The 17,028-nt window shown below is 36.4% G+C and overlaps 2 protein-coding genes across 4 annotated transcripts in view; one reads left to right on the top strand and one right to left on the bottom strand.

Moving 5' to 3' along the window:
- Positions 1 to 17,028, top strand: part of LOC135472344 (transient receptor potential cation channel subfamily M member 3-like) — a 181,158-nt gene that overhangs the window by 139,230 nt on the left and 24,900 nt on the right. The window lies entirely within an intron of this gene.
- Positions 9,064 to 10,041, bottom strand: LOC135472316 (growth hormone secretagogue receptor type 1-like). Its single transcript, XM_064751775.1, has one exon. It carries the CDS (start codon positions 10,027 to 10,029, stop codon positions 9,064 to 9,066), a length of 966 nt encoding a protein of 321 aa, XP_064607845.1. The 5' UTR covers positions 10,030 to 10,041.

Below are 17,028 nucleotides of genomic sequence, written 5' to 3' on the forward strand. Positions count from 1 at the left end.
ATAAGTGGCCTGTGAGAGCTATAAATCATGTCTATTTTACACAGGGTGCATGCCCAGCTCTTATTTAGTGGTCATTGTGCCCTGTGTTTGCCATGTTTTGGTTGTTCTTGTGAAAATACATTTGTAAATATGGAAATATCCATAAAAAATGATTTTTACAGGATTTCAATTACATGATTCTTATTTGAATTTCAGCAAATTATCTGTATTGAAAAATGAAATCCATTAACACATTCATTAGAGGAAAATGCCATGGGTTTGATTTCATGCCAAGTAAATTATTGATATTTTGAATATAATTTGCCTAATAAATAGACTTGGATATCTTATATGTTCTGGAGACTAGGAATATTTATTCAAATTATTCATGTAGTACGGTATAATGATTCTGGTTTTTGATGTGTCAGAACCAAAGTGGTTTTTCTGTTTTTTCATGAACTGATCCATTTAAAATGGTAATACATGTAAATTGCCTGACAGTTTTCCAAACTCATAATTGGTCTATCATATGACATCGAGATGCTTTTGTATGCCAACAAAATATGGTGCTGGTAAGGCTCCTTAATCTACTTTAAAAAAAAAAATCTGCCGCAAAATTTTCTGGGTAAACGGATATAATGTACATGTATGTGGAGGTATTGTAATCCTGGCTTCTAGACTTCAGATCTGGGAGATCTGTGGCAGTTGGATTAGTACTGCTGGCACAGCCCAATGATTTGTTTTTTTTTTTTTTTTTTTGATTGGTGTTTTACGTCGTACTCAAGAATATTTCACTTATACGACGGCGGCCAGCATTATGGTGGGTGGAAACCGGGCAGAGCCCGGGGGAAACCCACGACCATCCACAGGTTGCTGGCAGACCTTCCCACGTACGGCCGGAGAGGAAGCCAGCATAAGCTGGACTTGAACTCACAGCCACCGCATTGGTGAGAGACTTGCGGGTCATTACGCTGCGCTAGCGCTCTAACCAACTGAGCCACGGAGGCCCCCAGCTCAATGACACAGGAGCCTCCCACCAATATGGTTGCTGTGAGTTCAAGTCCAGCGCATGCTGGCTTCTTCTCCGGCCATATGTGGGAAGGTATGGCAGCAACCTGCAGATGGTCATGGAGTTTCCTCTCACCATAATGCTGGCCACCATTGTTTAAGTGAAATATTCTTGAGTGTAGGGTAAAACACCAATCAAACAAATGAGTAAATTAAATCTGGGAAAATATATTAATGAAAGGGTACTGAAATGTTTTAGCTTTCTCATGCATCCATCAAAACCGAGTGAAACCTCGCTTCGGGGGATATGTAAGTTGCTGATTCTTAAGCATAATCCAAACAGTGAGGATAAAACCTTGACTGAGTTAAACCGCAGACAAAGAGGCAGAATTTCACTGGTTGTGTGTTAGCATTTGCCAGTACTCCACTGTCGTTGTCGCGCTGGTTTTACTCTCCATGCTGAGGTCTTTTGTATTATATCCCTCAACATGTATTACAACTTATTTACGTGATCCCATGTTGTAATATTCATGCTTAAGAAGTTTTCATGAAACAGTGGATGAGCATGAACGGACATGATGTTTCCAATGCTGATGATGTAACCTATACATGAAGAGCTACTTCAGTGTTCAAAAGCAAGATCAAATGATAAATATTGAGATAGTTTGAATCGCTGTCTTTGTGAATTAACTTGAATATTGTACTTTTAGAAGGAAAGTATGGAAATATAAATTTTCTGTCCTTTTCACTTAATTGCCTCATGTGACTTAATGCACAAAGAGATAATGTCATCCTTTGATGACTTGTAGCCACAATGAAACAGTACTGTGCTAGCAAATAATCTTGACATTATTCAACGATAAAATTTTGCCTTACTCATGTCTTTATCTGCCTGATTCAGCATCACACCTGGAAAATTTTATGGAAACTACAGAGGATTTTGTGTTTGAGTCCTTGGTTATAGGTGTTAATTAGTGTTATTCGTCTAAAATAATTTTTGAACCATGATGACTATAGCTTTAGCTGTGTTCCTGAGGATTTCCTTCTTATCGTTTTAATAATTCTATCAAGTTTGGCTTTAAACTAGAGTAGCACCTTCAGATAATTTGATTGCATGATGAGGAAAGTTTCTTTTTTTAGAAAGTTTTGGCGAAAAAACACCTTTAGCACTAATAAGGACAATAAACTGGCAGACCAAATTGTTCTCACACACCAGTAAAGGGTGAAATGCATCATAGAAGCCTGAAGCGTAGGGGTTGTCTGTGTGAATCCAATACCTTTGGCAGTTTGAGGAAGTTATTAGCAATCGGAGCACACCAGTAAAAAGACATTTGACAGTTTGTGGAAAAATAATTGCATAATTTGATGCTCAGATACACCGGGTAATCACAGTTCCTGCTGTAAATTGAAAGTGTCAGAATGCGCAATTTGTTCCAATCTTGGACTGGTCCATATTTGTTGATTGGTGACACATGTACACGTATCAGATGAATATATTCCTTGTTGGACTAGTCCCATGTTCATGCATATATCAGATGAGTATAGTGGATAAGAAATGCTATCCCATTGATGTGTTGTTGTTGTTGTATAGATCTTCATACTCCAATCTATGCATCCTCATCTGTATCAAGGTAGTTATTAAAGCTTTGCTAAACAGAATTTTTTACAAAGGAAAACTAACTTTTTAAGAAATGAAGTCCATAATTTCTATCGTCTTTTATGAGTATACATGAGTATATGTTGAGTTCCGATAAAGTCAGAACACTTGTTCAAGAGCAGTGTTGACACTCTTCCTCCCGCTTTCCCATCAGCCTCACCCCTCCTTCAATACTGACATTTTATTTATTTTTTTTTTTTTGATTGGTGTTTTACGCTGTACTCAAGAATATTTCACTTATACGACGGCGGACAGCATTATGGTGGGTGGAAACCGGTCACAGCCCAGGGGAAACCCACGACCATCCGCAGGTTGCTGGCAGACCTTCCCACTTACGGCCGGCTGACATTTTAGGCTAATATATTAATATAAATATTTTGGTAGCTAGAGCATGTGTTATATTTGCTTGGGCTTGCTTTTATAAATGATCATTTTTAAGATGATGAACCTCAGTATTAAAATAATGTTTTTATTGGCAATACGTTTTGAAAGTTGTTGCAATTTAAGGTCGAAATTTTAACATTATGTGGGTGGTAATGAACAATTACCAGTTACTTGACGCCAGTGATTGATGACATTGTTTACATTTTTGTTTTGCTATGAATCATAGTGTTGTTGATATATTGTTTGACATGGCATTTAAAAGCTAGGTAATTAGCTAAAGGTGTAGGGTGCTGATACTGAAACCTGACTCTTCTGAAATATGAGAAGTTGTCCTCTATGAGCCCAGAAGTCGTTTATCCTCAAAGAACACCTTGTCCCATATTCAACTCTAAATAGGCTGAAATTGAGCTTTTCTGAAGGGCATATATATCACAGAAAACACAAAATTGGTCAGTGTTTGAAATATTATGATGATAACCTGTTCGACCAGGATTTGAAAGAAAGAATGTATACTTTCTTCCAGTTTTGATTTCAGTCGGGAAAAAGAATGGTAACTGTTGCTATTTGAATGCTTCTGAGATCACAACAGGATCAACTGCACATACTTTTGTGTGAAGAAATGTCTTAATTGCCAAGGTGAAGAAAATTTTTGCTTTCTTTAAGCTTTTCCTACTTGCATGTAATTGCTTGACTCTGTCAGCTTGACCACAGGTTGATAAATGAAGCAGTGATACGTGTGTGTGACATTGTAAATGCCAATCCAAAAAACAAAAAAAATCACAATTCTGTCAACAACAACACAAAAATGAAGGTTGTTGGGGTCAGAATATCTTGAAAATTGGCAAGCATACTCTGTATTCTGGAGTTTTTTTTTTAATTTACCCTGTGGCTTGCGAATAGCAGATATAATACACACTTTGAAGGTGGACCAATGTCATTTAATTGCCTAACATATTATGTACTCAGACATGTATGTCCTTTGTGGAAGAGTCCTATGGTTTAAGCAGCCATCTGCGTACCAGACTTTCATCCCTTTTGTGGATTGATAGGCATTGATTTTAAAACCCATCTGCAGTTTCTCAGAGATCAAACATCATGTGCCTTGTAGAGAGGCTCTTGTTTGGCCTGTTGAGGTGTTTGAGTTTGTGCTTTTCCGTCCCTTACCAGACCCATTCAATTAGGTTATAAAATAATTACCTCTCTATAGGCCTGGTTAAGGCATATGCCAATGCCATGCTGCCTGTTGATGGAAGGCACTCTACAATGTAATCACTAATTTCATCAGTGATACCAGATAGAAAAAAACCTACTTATTGTCTGGGAAAAGTCTGCTTATCAAAAATTTTCTCATTATGAACGAGTTATTTATTCATCATTTGAAGGAATTCATGGTAAAAACCAGTTTGTGCTCCCTAACTTGTTGATGAGGCCATCTTGTTTTGCGATGTGTAATTAGATTTCCGTTCCAATTATTGCTGTTATACGCATGGCCACTCTTTTGTGTACAGGTGCAAGTTTTTTTTATAATTGTCTGGAAGCCAAAATGTTTTACACTTTCGAGATGTTGGCACCACGTGTACTTTCTTACAATTTTTTTCAGGGCAGAGAGGAGAGAAATTGAAGGTGATGTTACAAATATTAATTGACTTTTTCATCTGCAGATTTTGTTTCTTGAGACACCCATATTTATGTCATGTACAAATTCATGAGAGACCATTGTTGTTAAGGAGGCATTGATTGGATTGGACAGGCTGTTGGCTTTTTACTTGTTTTTATATGTCGCAAACCATGACTCATCGCAAGGCCCTACATTTTGTGATTTAGAATAAAAGCATATTGATACTTTTTAGAACATGGCTGTAGATTTGTGTTTTTCATTTTTTTTTTTCTGTAACAAATTCTTCTCAACTTTCTCAACAGGGTATTGCTGTGTCCTGAATATCCAGTTCATGTATGTTTAGATTTCATTTTATGGACACCTAAACTTCATAATATAGTCAGAAAAAATCGTTTTATGTCACGACACCTTAAGCTTGTTTATTTTTGTGGTTTAAAAACGATATTGATCTACCGGAAAGAACTTTAGGCATCCAGGGTGCTGTGTCTTTATTAATTTGTCTCATCATGGAGTAACATAATATTTTTGTAATTAGTCTCTTGTCATATCTCAAAAAAAACATCATCAGGCCATTAGGACTTTAAGGAATTACTGACAAATGTGGTGCCTTGTTTTTGTGTGCAGACCCATTTCCTGTTTCCAAGTCTCTCATTCAGTTACATTGAATTGTAACAACAAGCAAAATTTTTGTTAGGATTTTTTGAGTCAGTGAAAATTCCATTTTTTGATGTAATTAAGACTCTGTCAACAGTATTGTTTTCATACAGGATACATTTATTAAAATGGAAGGTTTGATGGGAATTTGACTAAGCCTTCTGTTTTAATAGCCTAAAACTTCTGTGTTTATAGGCCTCAGAATTTCTACTTGCATGAGCTGAAACAGTTTATCTAAGTTTATTCAAATCAGTCATTATAATGAAATGTTTGTGAAAAATAAGCTAGAATCATTGATAGTGAAGGAACCATACAAATCTAGAACAAATCCATCTTGATTTGAAATGTGTTGCACATCGTGAGAAAAAAGTTTAAGAATAATGGATGGTTCATAACCAAGAAATCTTCTTTTTTTTATCAGGTGCTGTTGGGTGAGATAGTTCTTATATGTTTTTTTTAGCTGTAAGAGTGATGTAACTGAGATAGAAACAATGCACCAGTCTGTGATGAATGAGTGGGCTGGGGGAATTTCACAGGAAAACAAATGTCTCACAAAGTAAATGATGATCAAGTAAGAAACCTTGTCACTGTGGTGTTAAGGAAGAAATGTTAACTACTGTATAAACAGAGATGAAAAGGTCAGTTATTGATGATGAGTGATGACTTGGCTGTTTGTCCACATACTTCTCTACAAAATTGCTTATATGCGTGTAGAATGATTAATTTTTTCTTAGAACATTCACCCAGCAGGTTATAATTTTAACAGAAGAAATGACACAAAATTTGTGTGATTAGAAGATTTTGAACTAGCAGCAATACTTGTTTTTGTGTATTTCACGATAATGAATAGCTTCGTATTTACATACATGCAGATTTACAGGTTTGCGTCGATTTTGGTTTCATCACCTCCTGTTTTAGATCATTTTCATCAACCCTTTACATTTCAGCATTTGATTTCAAATAATTAATTATTTTTAATGTATAGCTCTCATGGTGCATTCAGCCCAGCCAATTTATGAATTCAGTATCAAAGCTAAACATGTTGACATAGGTGTTGTGTATCATAGCTAAACATGTTGACATAGGTATTGTGTTTCATAGTTAAACATGTTGACATAGGTATTGTGTATCATAGCAAAACATGTTGACATAGGTATTGTGGTAAATGTTTCATACCAGGGCTAAACTTGTGTATTGATATAGCACCCAAATAATCTGAGACCTTCTACAGTTTTCCTCCTGTCGTGCACACCACAATGAGCAACAAAAATGCTGCCTTTCACATTTTTTACTTATTTCACTTGATGACACAACCTCTTACATTTTTTCTTTATTTCATTTGATGAACAAAATTGACACAAACTCCATGTTTCCTGGGTCAGGATATTATATATCTGCAAGGTGAGGTGGAATGGTTTCCTGATGTGTTTCATCTAGACTGTACCTGGTTTCCTATAAACTGTGTCAGGTTTCCTGAAGGCTGTGTTTGGTTTCCTGGTCTGTATCCACCGCACGTAAAACCTGAACACCATCACATGATTGAAATAATATTGCGTTCAATGTGAAACATAAATCAGTGTAATGAATAAAGTAGAGCCTCTATAAAGTCTCTTGTGAAGAGAAACCTTCCTTGAATGCTTTTTCAGCATACAGTAAAGGTAGGTTCTGATCAGGCAGCACATGGTAAAATACCTCTGAAATTAAGAATTTGGTGTCATAGCCTTTAAAATGGAATTGATGGCCTGCTTGGAAGTAAGGAAAATGAGTTTTGGATATAATAAAGACGAAAGCCAGTAACAAGACAATATCTTTGGAAAGATAGATATTTTAAAATAAAATTCTTAGTAAAAAAATGTTCAGCATAAATAAACATTTTAGTTTTGTCATTAGAAACATAAACTATGTCAGTTTATACATTGTTTATTAAACACTTAATTTTGTACAAATTGAAGTACAAGGAGGCTGAAGTCTTGTGTACATATACATATAATAAGACTATTTGTTACATATTCATAAACTTAATGTAAATATATTTCGTCTTGTGCAGAATTTTGGACCACCTTTTTCAAAAAGTCCCAAGGAACTCTGTGAAAGTTGTTACCCAATACCGTTCTTGACATGTACACCATAACATTTGGTAAGAATAAAAAATAGATTGTGTCTCATCTTAACATGAATGTATAATGCATCAAACATGTACAAGCCTATCACCAGACAACATAAATCTACAGCTCTGAAATTATCAAATCAATCCCAAACGTTAAACTTTCTTGTATTTCCATAGTATAGCATGTATGCCAGTTACAACAAGTTAATTCATACTAATTATATTTAATAATTTTTTTCAAACCTAACTGTGCCAGTCACATATATCTCATCCATTCTCTTTTGTTCACAATTAAGGATTTCTATCCAGCCATTATTTTGTGTTTTATAAAAGAATGCAGAACTAGGTTGAAAAAATATATGGGGAGTAGGTAACATTGCCACAACAATTTTTCTTCAACAGCAAATCATAATTGTCATGTATTTATAAACCGTGCTTAAGCAAATTGATATTGATTGATGGTTTTTATAACAATTCATATGAAATTCTTTAAACCGGTGTAACATACTTGTAGCTTTCACAAGGCACTGCTTTCATGGGTACTATATACATAGTTGAAAATAAAACTTTCAAATAACAAAAAACAAATTTCAAAGTAAGTTTATGCATTGAACAGTGTTAAACAATAGGCTTGCTATTATAATAGCCTTTATCTTCACTTTCATATTTACTCTCACCCACAATGAAGAAATTTTTCTTTGTAGTAGGTGAAAAGCAACCTTCGTTTGACCTTGAAACAAATATACAGTATAACCAGGTTGCCCTAATTTCTCAACATTTTCGTATGTGAGAGAGCAACTTTCAGTGTAATTAATGCAAAGTTTTAAATTTGCATTTTTTGAGCAGTTTGAGTTATCTTTGCCTGAAGCTTAACTTTTTTCAAATTTGTTTTATAATTTCTTTGTAAATTTTCCCATGCAAGAAAATATCAGGAAATTCCTGATTTTATCCTCTGGCAAGAATTATTACTTTAAATTTGTTAAAATATTACTTTTCTTTTGTGAGGGGATTGGAAAATTTTCTTGACTTTTTGTTTTTTGGTGAGATAATTATATGATCAAGAACTTTACCTTCCATGGCTTGCAGGAAGAGAACAGGTTTTCTCAAGAAATGGAATAAAAATTACTTTCTTAGCAACTTTAAGCTCAAAAGGCATACAAAATGTATGGTTTGCTATATATGGTCAATGAGAAACAACAATGGCTATGTTAGTGTTCTTATAATTTAGTGTTTCTGTATGTAACAAATGGATTAACACACAGTTGTCACATTTAGAACATTTAACATTTAGAAATAAATTTGCCAAAGCTTTGGTACATTTGACACGTCCCACAAATAGGAGGTTAGTATGCTAGTGCATTACTCAGTATTCCAGCTGGCCTTTTACTCATGCGGATGCTGTGGGTTCAAGTCTAGCTTAGACTGGCTTCCTCTTTAGTTGTATATGGAAGATCCTCCACCAAGCTGCAAATGGTTTTACCCCATCATTATGAAATGCTGGCCACCATCGTATAAGTCAAATAATCTTGAGTATGGCATAAAACACCAATCAAATAAATAATTAACATTTACCACAGACGGTTGATATTAGTGCGGTTCAGTAATGCTAAATAAACTTTCGTGCACAGTATCCATGACATTATATTCAGAATTAATTTAGCTGTTCTTGTCAGAGTTGACCGTGTCCATGTACAAATTATTCATGAGTGGATGTGTACTGTCCTGGCCACTCCCACTCTGACCACTACCGTTACCACTGGTTTTGAAGACCAGCTTCGCCCGTGGTTGCCTATTCTGTGCCCTACAAATGAGGCGCACAAGCTCTTTGCGAAATCGTTGCCCAGTGATGCAATACAGCAGAAAGTTAACTGAATGGTTGAAATACATGAGGAGGTAAAAGATAACTTTGATAAGCATTCCTATGGCGTCGTCCTCGGTGCTCATCGAGCGCCGCGCTGTGACGCCATACAGAGTTGAAGGGATAGTAGTAAATATCCAGATGAAGGAAATCGCCAGTAGAGTGATCGCGAGTTTGCGATGGTTGTATCTTTGAATCTGGTCATCTCGTGTCATCGCTCCCATGATTGCCTTTCTGTGGTTCACGAGACTTATGATAATTAGGATGTTGAAAATGAGGAGAACCGTGAAGGGTAACAAGGAGTAAATGGTGAGGTTTACCCATGGGAATACGGCGCATATGATGTTCTTGTACGTGTAAGCGCTGCACTGGACTTTGTCAGGATTCAGTGAGTTGGGAGCATGAACCAATTCTGCAGTCCAGAATATATGGATGTTCACAGAGGCAATGATCCCAGCTATAAACATTGTTATCACCTTAGCCCTCAGAAGACTGCAAAAACTTGGAGCCTTCAGAGGGAACCAAACTGCAATGAAACGTTCAATGGTGACAGCAACGATCAACCAAGCTGAAAAATGTAGACAGGAATGAATCAAGAAGTAGAGTAGTTTGCAAACCAATCCTGAAACATGAAGCATTTCGAATCCTGACCATGCCCGTATCCAAGTCTTCAGGCCACTGACGTACAATATAATGGTATCAGCAATGGCCAGTATTGCCAAGTAGAAACAGGTGGAGCTCTTTCTCATTTCCCGCTGCATCATCACGATGAAACTTAACATATTGCCCACAGTGCCAAGCACTATTATCACCGGTAAGACATAAATTAATAAATCCATAGCCACATTATACGCAGGGTAAAACTGTATGGCTTGAAGTTTATCTTGGTTTGTTTCCTTGTCGTCGTTCAGTCTGCTTGCTCTGCCAGCAACACTTGAATTTGTGTCAAAGGCAGAATCAAAGATCCAACTTTCATTGAAGTCAGGAGCCATAGTAAAATTGCTTCAGTAATGACTCCTACAACACTTCTAAGGTATCGCCAAAGGACTTCAATCTGTGCAAGTCTCCAGGCTGATCACTTGCTTATTGGTATTCCCTTGGTTGAGACCTTCGTCTCCATCATACATTAATCACAATGAAAAAAGGTATCACACTACTGAAATGTCAAATTCCAAAGTTCCTGGCCTTGGACAAAAAGAATTTCAAATGTTACAATCTCAGCACTTAGTCTCCTTAAACTGTTGTGCTTTGAATATCAAAACAATCACATGAGATTGGGGTATGTTTCTGAAACGGAAAGAAATAATGACGGTGACCTTATTTGTTATAGGCACATGGGCAAAGCACGACAAAATGGAGAACATGACAGCGCCCTAATAACAAGGCACAAGAACGTTCATGATGGAATCTGTCTTTGTGCTGTTTTTCCCCTCTCGTAAAATGTCTCCCGGAATGCACAAGGGCATTCATGATGGAATCTAACTTTATGCCGTTTTCTCCTGATATAAATATCTCCAGGAATGTTGACTCTTTTGTGGTATGTGCTCATCCATCCCAGAGGAACTTAGTGGGTGCTCATAGAGCGCAAGTAATTCCACATCTTAGAGAAGAAATTAATCCCTTTAGTAGCAGGTCATCTTTAGATGATGGATGTGGACACAAATCATCCTGGAAGTAGTACTGACACGTGAACTGAAGTCAAACCATGCACAAGTGCCATTGTATATTCAGGCACCAGCAGTTTCAGACTGTGCTTTAAAGAGTCCCATGGTATTCTCACTACAGTCACATGCTGGGTGCCTATGAATATTGTATATGTTGAGTGCCAAAAGGCAGAGACAGTAGGTGTTTGTTTGTCCTCTTTCAGGTTACAAATGGATTCTGATCTTGGTTAAGCTCCTGTCTTGGTGGCTGGTCTTGGAGAAAGGCATCGGTCTACAAGCCTTCATATGCCTCTGGAGATAGCTTAGTTACCCAGGTCACGCAGTTCAGTTGAGTTTAACGCTGTCTCCAAGCTTCCCCAATTTGTACCCACTCCACCTGTGAAAAGATTAAACGCATGGGCATAATTGGTTCACATCTTCCACAACTCAAGAACTTAAGCAATTTTACCTGCCTTAGCAACAGGTTGATTAATTACCTGAGAGGCTGTGGTTTTTAATAGCATCCAGGTGATGTCCATGGTACTGGGTCTAGTGTACAAGAGCTGTAAAATTAAAAGTCTCATTAAATCGGCCTTTACGGATAGGGCCATTCTTGCATGATCTCATCCACTTCAATTTATGTTATTACAACAGGATGCCTGTAGTCCTCTTGGATTTAAGATTATAATGCAAGATGCTAAATGACAGCAAATGAAACATTGTAGGAGGACATGGATGTCTGTAAGCGATCTCCATGTGTTATATTGGTTTTGTCATCAGTTCGGTTGTGATTTTGCTGTGTATAGCTGTGAAAACAATCAAGAATTTTAGCTCCTAACCTAAAAGACAGAAAATTGTGTGAACGAAATCTGACTCTAAGCATTTACTTAATTTGCAAGAGACAAGAGACTTGTACTAAAGGGTTTAATAACTTTGTGGTTATACTTCCATTATATAATTTGCTATTTGGATAATTTGCTAGTAAAAGACTAAGTCCCTGTTACATGTAATCTGCAGAGATTATTATAACAACCACCGCTAAAAGTGTTAGACTTAAGTTTGACCAGAGTGGCATTTTAAAGAACAACACAAATGCTGTTAAGTCTTACGTGTTCAAGAAGTAAACATGACTCAAGAATGAACATGAAGGATTTAAGACAGGGCAGAGTTAAAGTTAGCTATCTCCTCTGAGGATTCTCAGCATATATAAGACAATTATAAATTTGGACAAGTATTGTCATATTAGATCTTACTGGACAAAACCCAAATGAATATTGGATCTTTTGAAAACTTCAATAAAAGCTGTGGGATATTAGTGGATGTTTTTGTAATAACAGCACCAATAAACCACATTCGCTGAGCTCAGCCTGATCCCCAGCAGTGGTCTAAGATGATCACTTTAATTTAATTCATGACCACTTTAATAGTCTGAAAGATAAATAAGTGCAAAATGCTTGTACTTGATCAGTATATAAAAGCAATAATATCTACAGTTTATTTATAAATTCCAAAGTGTACATAATCCCTGATTCAGTGCGATGTTGCCCAGTTAAATTGCTTCATTGATAATGTCAGTGCAGTTTTGCTTTTTTTTGTGCCATAATTGTTTGTCAAAACTAATCTAATGTTCTGTTAGATCAGCTGGGATGAGAATTGGCCGCTGTTCTGTTAAAATATTCATGCAGTGAGTTTCCATGATTCAGCTGGATACATTCCAACTGATCTTAATCTATTGTTTAGATTACCTGTGTCCAAACTGAATATGGATACACAGATTGGCCTCCGAAGATAACATTTAATTCCCGCAACAAAATCAGAAATGTGTGACTTTTAGAGGAAATGGTTTGATACATTGACATTCAGTTGAGATATTAACTTTTCAACTCCTATCTCAGGAATACCTTTTGATCTTTAAACATAGCTGTAAAATAATTACACTAACTGTAATTCCAGCTTTCAAGGTTTTTAAAAATGCACCTTCTAGACATATTAACGTTCATTTCATTTCTGGTTCAAATTTACTTTTAGTAATACATATTTTAGAATTAATTTCAGTCTATATTTTTCTTTTGCATGATGGATTAATCTAAAACTTATTCCCTAAGCTTCTAATATTCAAACTGTTTGATTCCTGACCATGCTAGTACTGGACACAAGGAAATTCAGGGAATTTATGAAAGCTTTATTAAACTGTTAGAATGATGGTTCTTGATAATCTTTTTTGGGGGTGGGGGTTGGGGTGGAGAGGTGTAAACTACATGTAGGTCTTTGAGCCACCTGACAAGTTTTTGCATGAACTCACCTACAATACACACATTAAAGTCTCAAGCTCTATGGATTCTGTGGACATCAATTTTCTTTCTGTCAGGACCACGCGGCATATGGCACTCTCAACACTGCCCCCATTAGTATCTCTATGACGTACATTTTTAATAGTCTTTATGGCATTTAACATGTACAGGGTGAATTGACCTTCAGTACTAACCCCCTCTGTTGTTCTAATTAGGATATTTACTATGCCAGCTGTGCGGTCTTAATTACTTTTGAAGTGCACCTCTTCAAAAATTTCTCCATGAATAGCTCAACCTTAGAAAATAATAGGGTTTGTCTTCAATGAATTAGGTTACCATCAGTGACTGTCACATTTCTGGATGTAAGCCAACGATGGCTGATGGAACGAGCTGGGCAGATACTACCATTCAGACATGAATCAATACACATTCCAGAAAATCCAACCCATACGTCCAACTGAGGCGCAATCGCACACGTGACAATCAAAGTCACATCATGCTTCCAGGATCTATCAGATACCAGAAGAGTTTTTGTTAAAAGTAAGTGATGGTTTATTCGTTAACATCCCTCCCTTTTGGGCGTCATATGATGGCTTTTAGACAAATTGCCACAGCGTAGCGACAAGCTGCCTGTCACTTTTATATTGAACAAGAATTGGTCCTCCAATTCCAGCTGACGTTTTAATGCACATTTTGAAGAACAATCATGTAATTATTGCCAAGAGGGTATTATATGTTCTAAGTTGTCCCAACTGTCGGGGGGCTGTCCATCCTGTACGTCTGCGTTGAGATTACATGTGGGGTGTGCCAAATTAGTAGTAATTTTACAGAGTGACCAGTGTAGCCATTCTTTCTGCCAGAATTTGTCAGAATTAATCCCCACATGTCGTGTTGCCAAGGAAAACAAACAAAAAAAGTGATAAATATCCCTTTTTTCTAATAGTGGAAAATGAAATTAAATCCATGCAGAAATATCAGAATTGTTGAAGTAGGACTAATTTGTCTGAACAAGTGCCTGAACTCCAGAGACATTGGCTTCACACTCCATTATTGTTCAGCATTATGGCCTTGCCCCACATGGTCACGCTTCAAGGCATCATGCTAACCGAATCATGCAGCATTTTTAAAATTCACCATTAGTGTTATTTATCCTGAATAAGCATTGATTAGCCCTTATTTAGTCACACATTCCCTTATTTATTTTTCTTTCTTTATTAGTTTTTGACTAGCGATAGCTGCATTCTTTCTACATTAGGCACTATTGAGCCATATTTTAGGAAAATTTTTGATCAGCCGTAATAAATCAGGAAGGTATGGCCAAAATCCAAGTAGTGCAAATATACAAGCAAACACATATCCCAGCTGAAGTTCAGAAGAGGGGAGATGAGTTCTCATGCGTATTAATACTCTTACCTGACAGTTCAAAGACTGTTCAGTGTAAGCAGTATACTTATCATGTATGCAAGGAGGAAAAGTGTATTCTAAAAATATCTACAGTAGCTTGCATGTTTTAGAATTTTGGGACGTAATGTCGTAATTCAGTTTCAAATTATTTGGACACATATACTTTTCAGTTTATGTGCTTCGTGTTTAAATTTAAAAAAAACACACACACACTGGACAGAGCATTCTGAGAGAAGAGTTTGCTCCTGTCTTTGACAGTGAGGCATTAAGTAATGAACATACTTAATCGTGCATGTGGGATCTTTTGAAGTACATCTTCTAAGAAGGTGTGAATAATCATAATTAAAGAAACTTTGATGGAACTTACCAGGTGGTGGCAAAGTCATATTGATTTACCATTATTATCCCGCCTCTGATCTGGCCTGCTGGTTTTATACTCCATCTGCTTAACACGCACTTCAAAACTCTCTCGCTTCCTAGTTGAATATGTGCCTGCTTGACATGGTTAACATGGTTATTACAGCAGTCTGGATTTCTCCACTAATTGGCAAAGTTCACCAGCTGTGTGCATAGTTATATCTGGTCTGGTGGTCTTGGAAGGATTGGCTGTAAAGCTCTGTCTGACTGACAGACCCACCAATCGTGGTCAAGCTGGGGGAATCCTAACCGCAGCTAATATTTCTCTGCATTTCAGAGTGGCGTTTGAGACCAGCTGAGAGTACTATCTTCAGTACCACTGTATATAACGTATATGGCATGTATGAATCTAATTTGCATAAGATGGTGATAGCCAGGTGTGACAAAGCAGTTCTGTATAAAAACCACATAGATTTAGGTTTAAAATTGTAGCTCTTGATTTGAAATCCATCTCTAGCGGTTCCATCTCTAGTGCATCCGTAAGCTTGACAGCTTGACTTTCGAGTCTAAGTGCAAAATTTGATTATAGTACTTGAATTGTGCGGCATTTGGCACAAAGATATTTGATTCTTGGTCAATGCATCTTTTAGCTATATTAAAATGAAGACTAACATAGCATGTTGGATGCAACTGTGTATTAATTTTTCCATGCGCTGAATTTGCTTTTTCTTTAATGGCTTTGCAGACAAAATGAGGTAGCTTTCATGGTAGATACCTACAGAGTAGCACACCTTTCTTGTTCGTAGGTATTATTCCAGCTGAGTCTTCTACCTCATATTGTACATTGTTCTGTTGAAAGTTTGTTGGCATACACATGTTTTTATTTTACCTTGATGAGCTAAACAAACCATGAAATACATATATAACAGCGATAAATGAGCACATGCACAGCTGTGACCTTGATTGCTAAAGGCAAAAAACTGTATACCTTTATTCTGTATCATGTAGTGAAAACAATTTTTGTAAGGAAAATAGTATGAACAAGTTGTCAAGCTGTAGCATAGCTTTGAAATGTATAAATTAAGGGTACACATACACTTGACCTATTGTACAAAAGTGTTCTTTTTCCCAAGAGTACAGAATGCAGATTTTAGCCTGTAAATTTTAATACCTACATATTTTATAGCTAGTAATATGCAGGTGTTTAAAAGTATCCTCTCTATTAATATGTTGTAATATGTCAATCTTCTCTATATATTATGTTTGATAATACCTTCTTTGATATTTATGCCATCACTGTGAAAGTAGAAATTTCACCTTTTGAACCTATTCAAAATATCATATTTCCTAAATGTTAACGATGTTGTTGATGAGTTATTCCTGCATGAGATCACCCCAATAGTGAGTGTCATATGGCACATGATGTATGGCTTCACCATCCTTTGTGTACATGACACTATATAGCAGTGCTTTATAAACTTTTCTTGGTACTTTATGTTTCTGGCTGCAGTTTATCAGGTTATAGAATACTTCACTCAAAGATTGTGGATGGGTCATCCACCTTTTGTAATAAACGGATTCTATCTTCGTATCCGATGAGATGGTTTTGTTTATTGGCTCCTTTTATGGCTATTGCTTGAACAAGATTGGCCCATAAATCAGTCTTGTTTTACTAGTTAGGCTCCATGACAAGGTCTATAATCCATCTTAGTAGGTCATGCATCGTTAACAACTTTGCGTTCACAGTGCATTGGAATTGGTCGCTTCTGTAAATTGCATGAAAAGATAATAAAGTTGAACCTGAGCTACATGTCCTAAGTTAAATTACTTGATTTAAGTTGAACCTGAGCTACATGTCCTAAGTTAAATTACTTGATTTAAGTTGAACCTGAGCTACATGTCCTAAGTTAAATTACTTGATTTAAGTTGAACTTGAGCTACTTAAAGGACAAAACAACATGTGGTTAAAAGATATTTCATTCGAAAGCAGGATACTCAAGCTTTCTAAAAAGTGTTACACTTTATTATTTTAATTAGATTTAATCAAATAACATGTAAAACGAAATGG

Source organism: Liolophura sinensis, chromosome 8 (genome assembly GCF_032854445.1).
Source record: "Liolophura sinensis isolate JHLJ2023 chromosome 8, CUHK_Ljap_v2, whole genome shotgun sequence".
NCBI classification, from domain to species: Eukaryota; Metazoa; Mollusca; class Polyplacophora; order Chitonida; family Chitonidae; genus Liolophura; species Liolophura sinensis.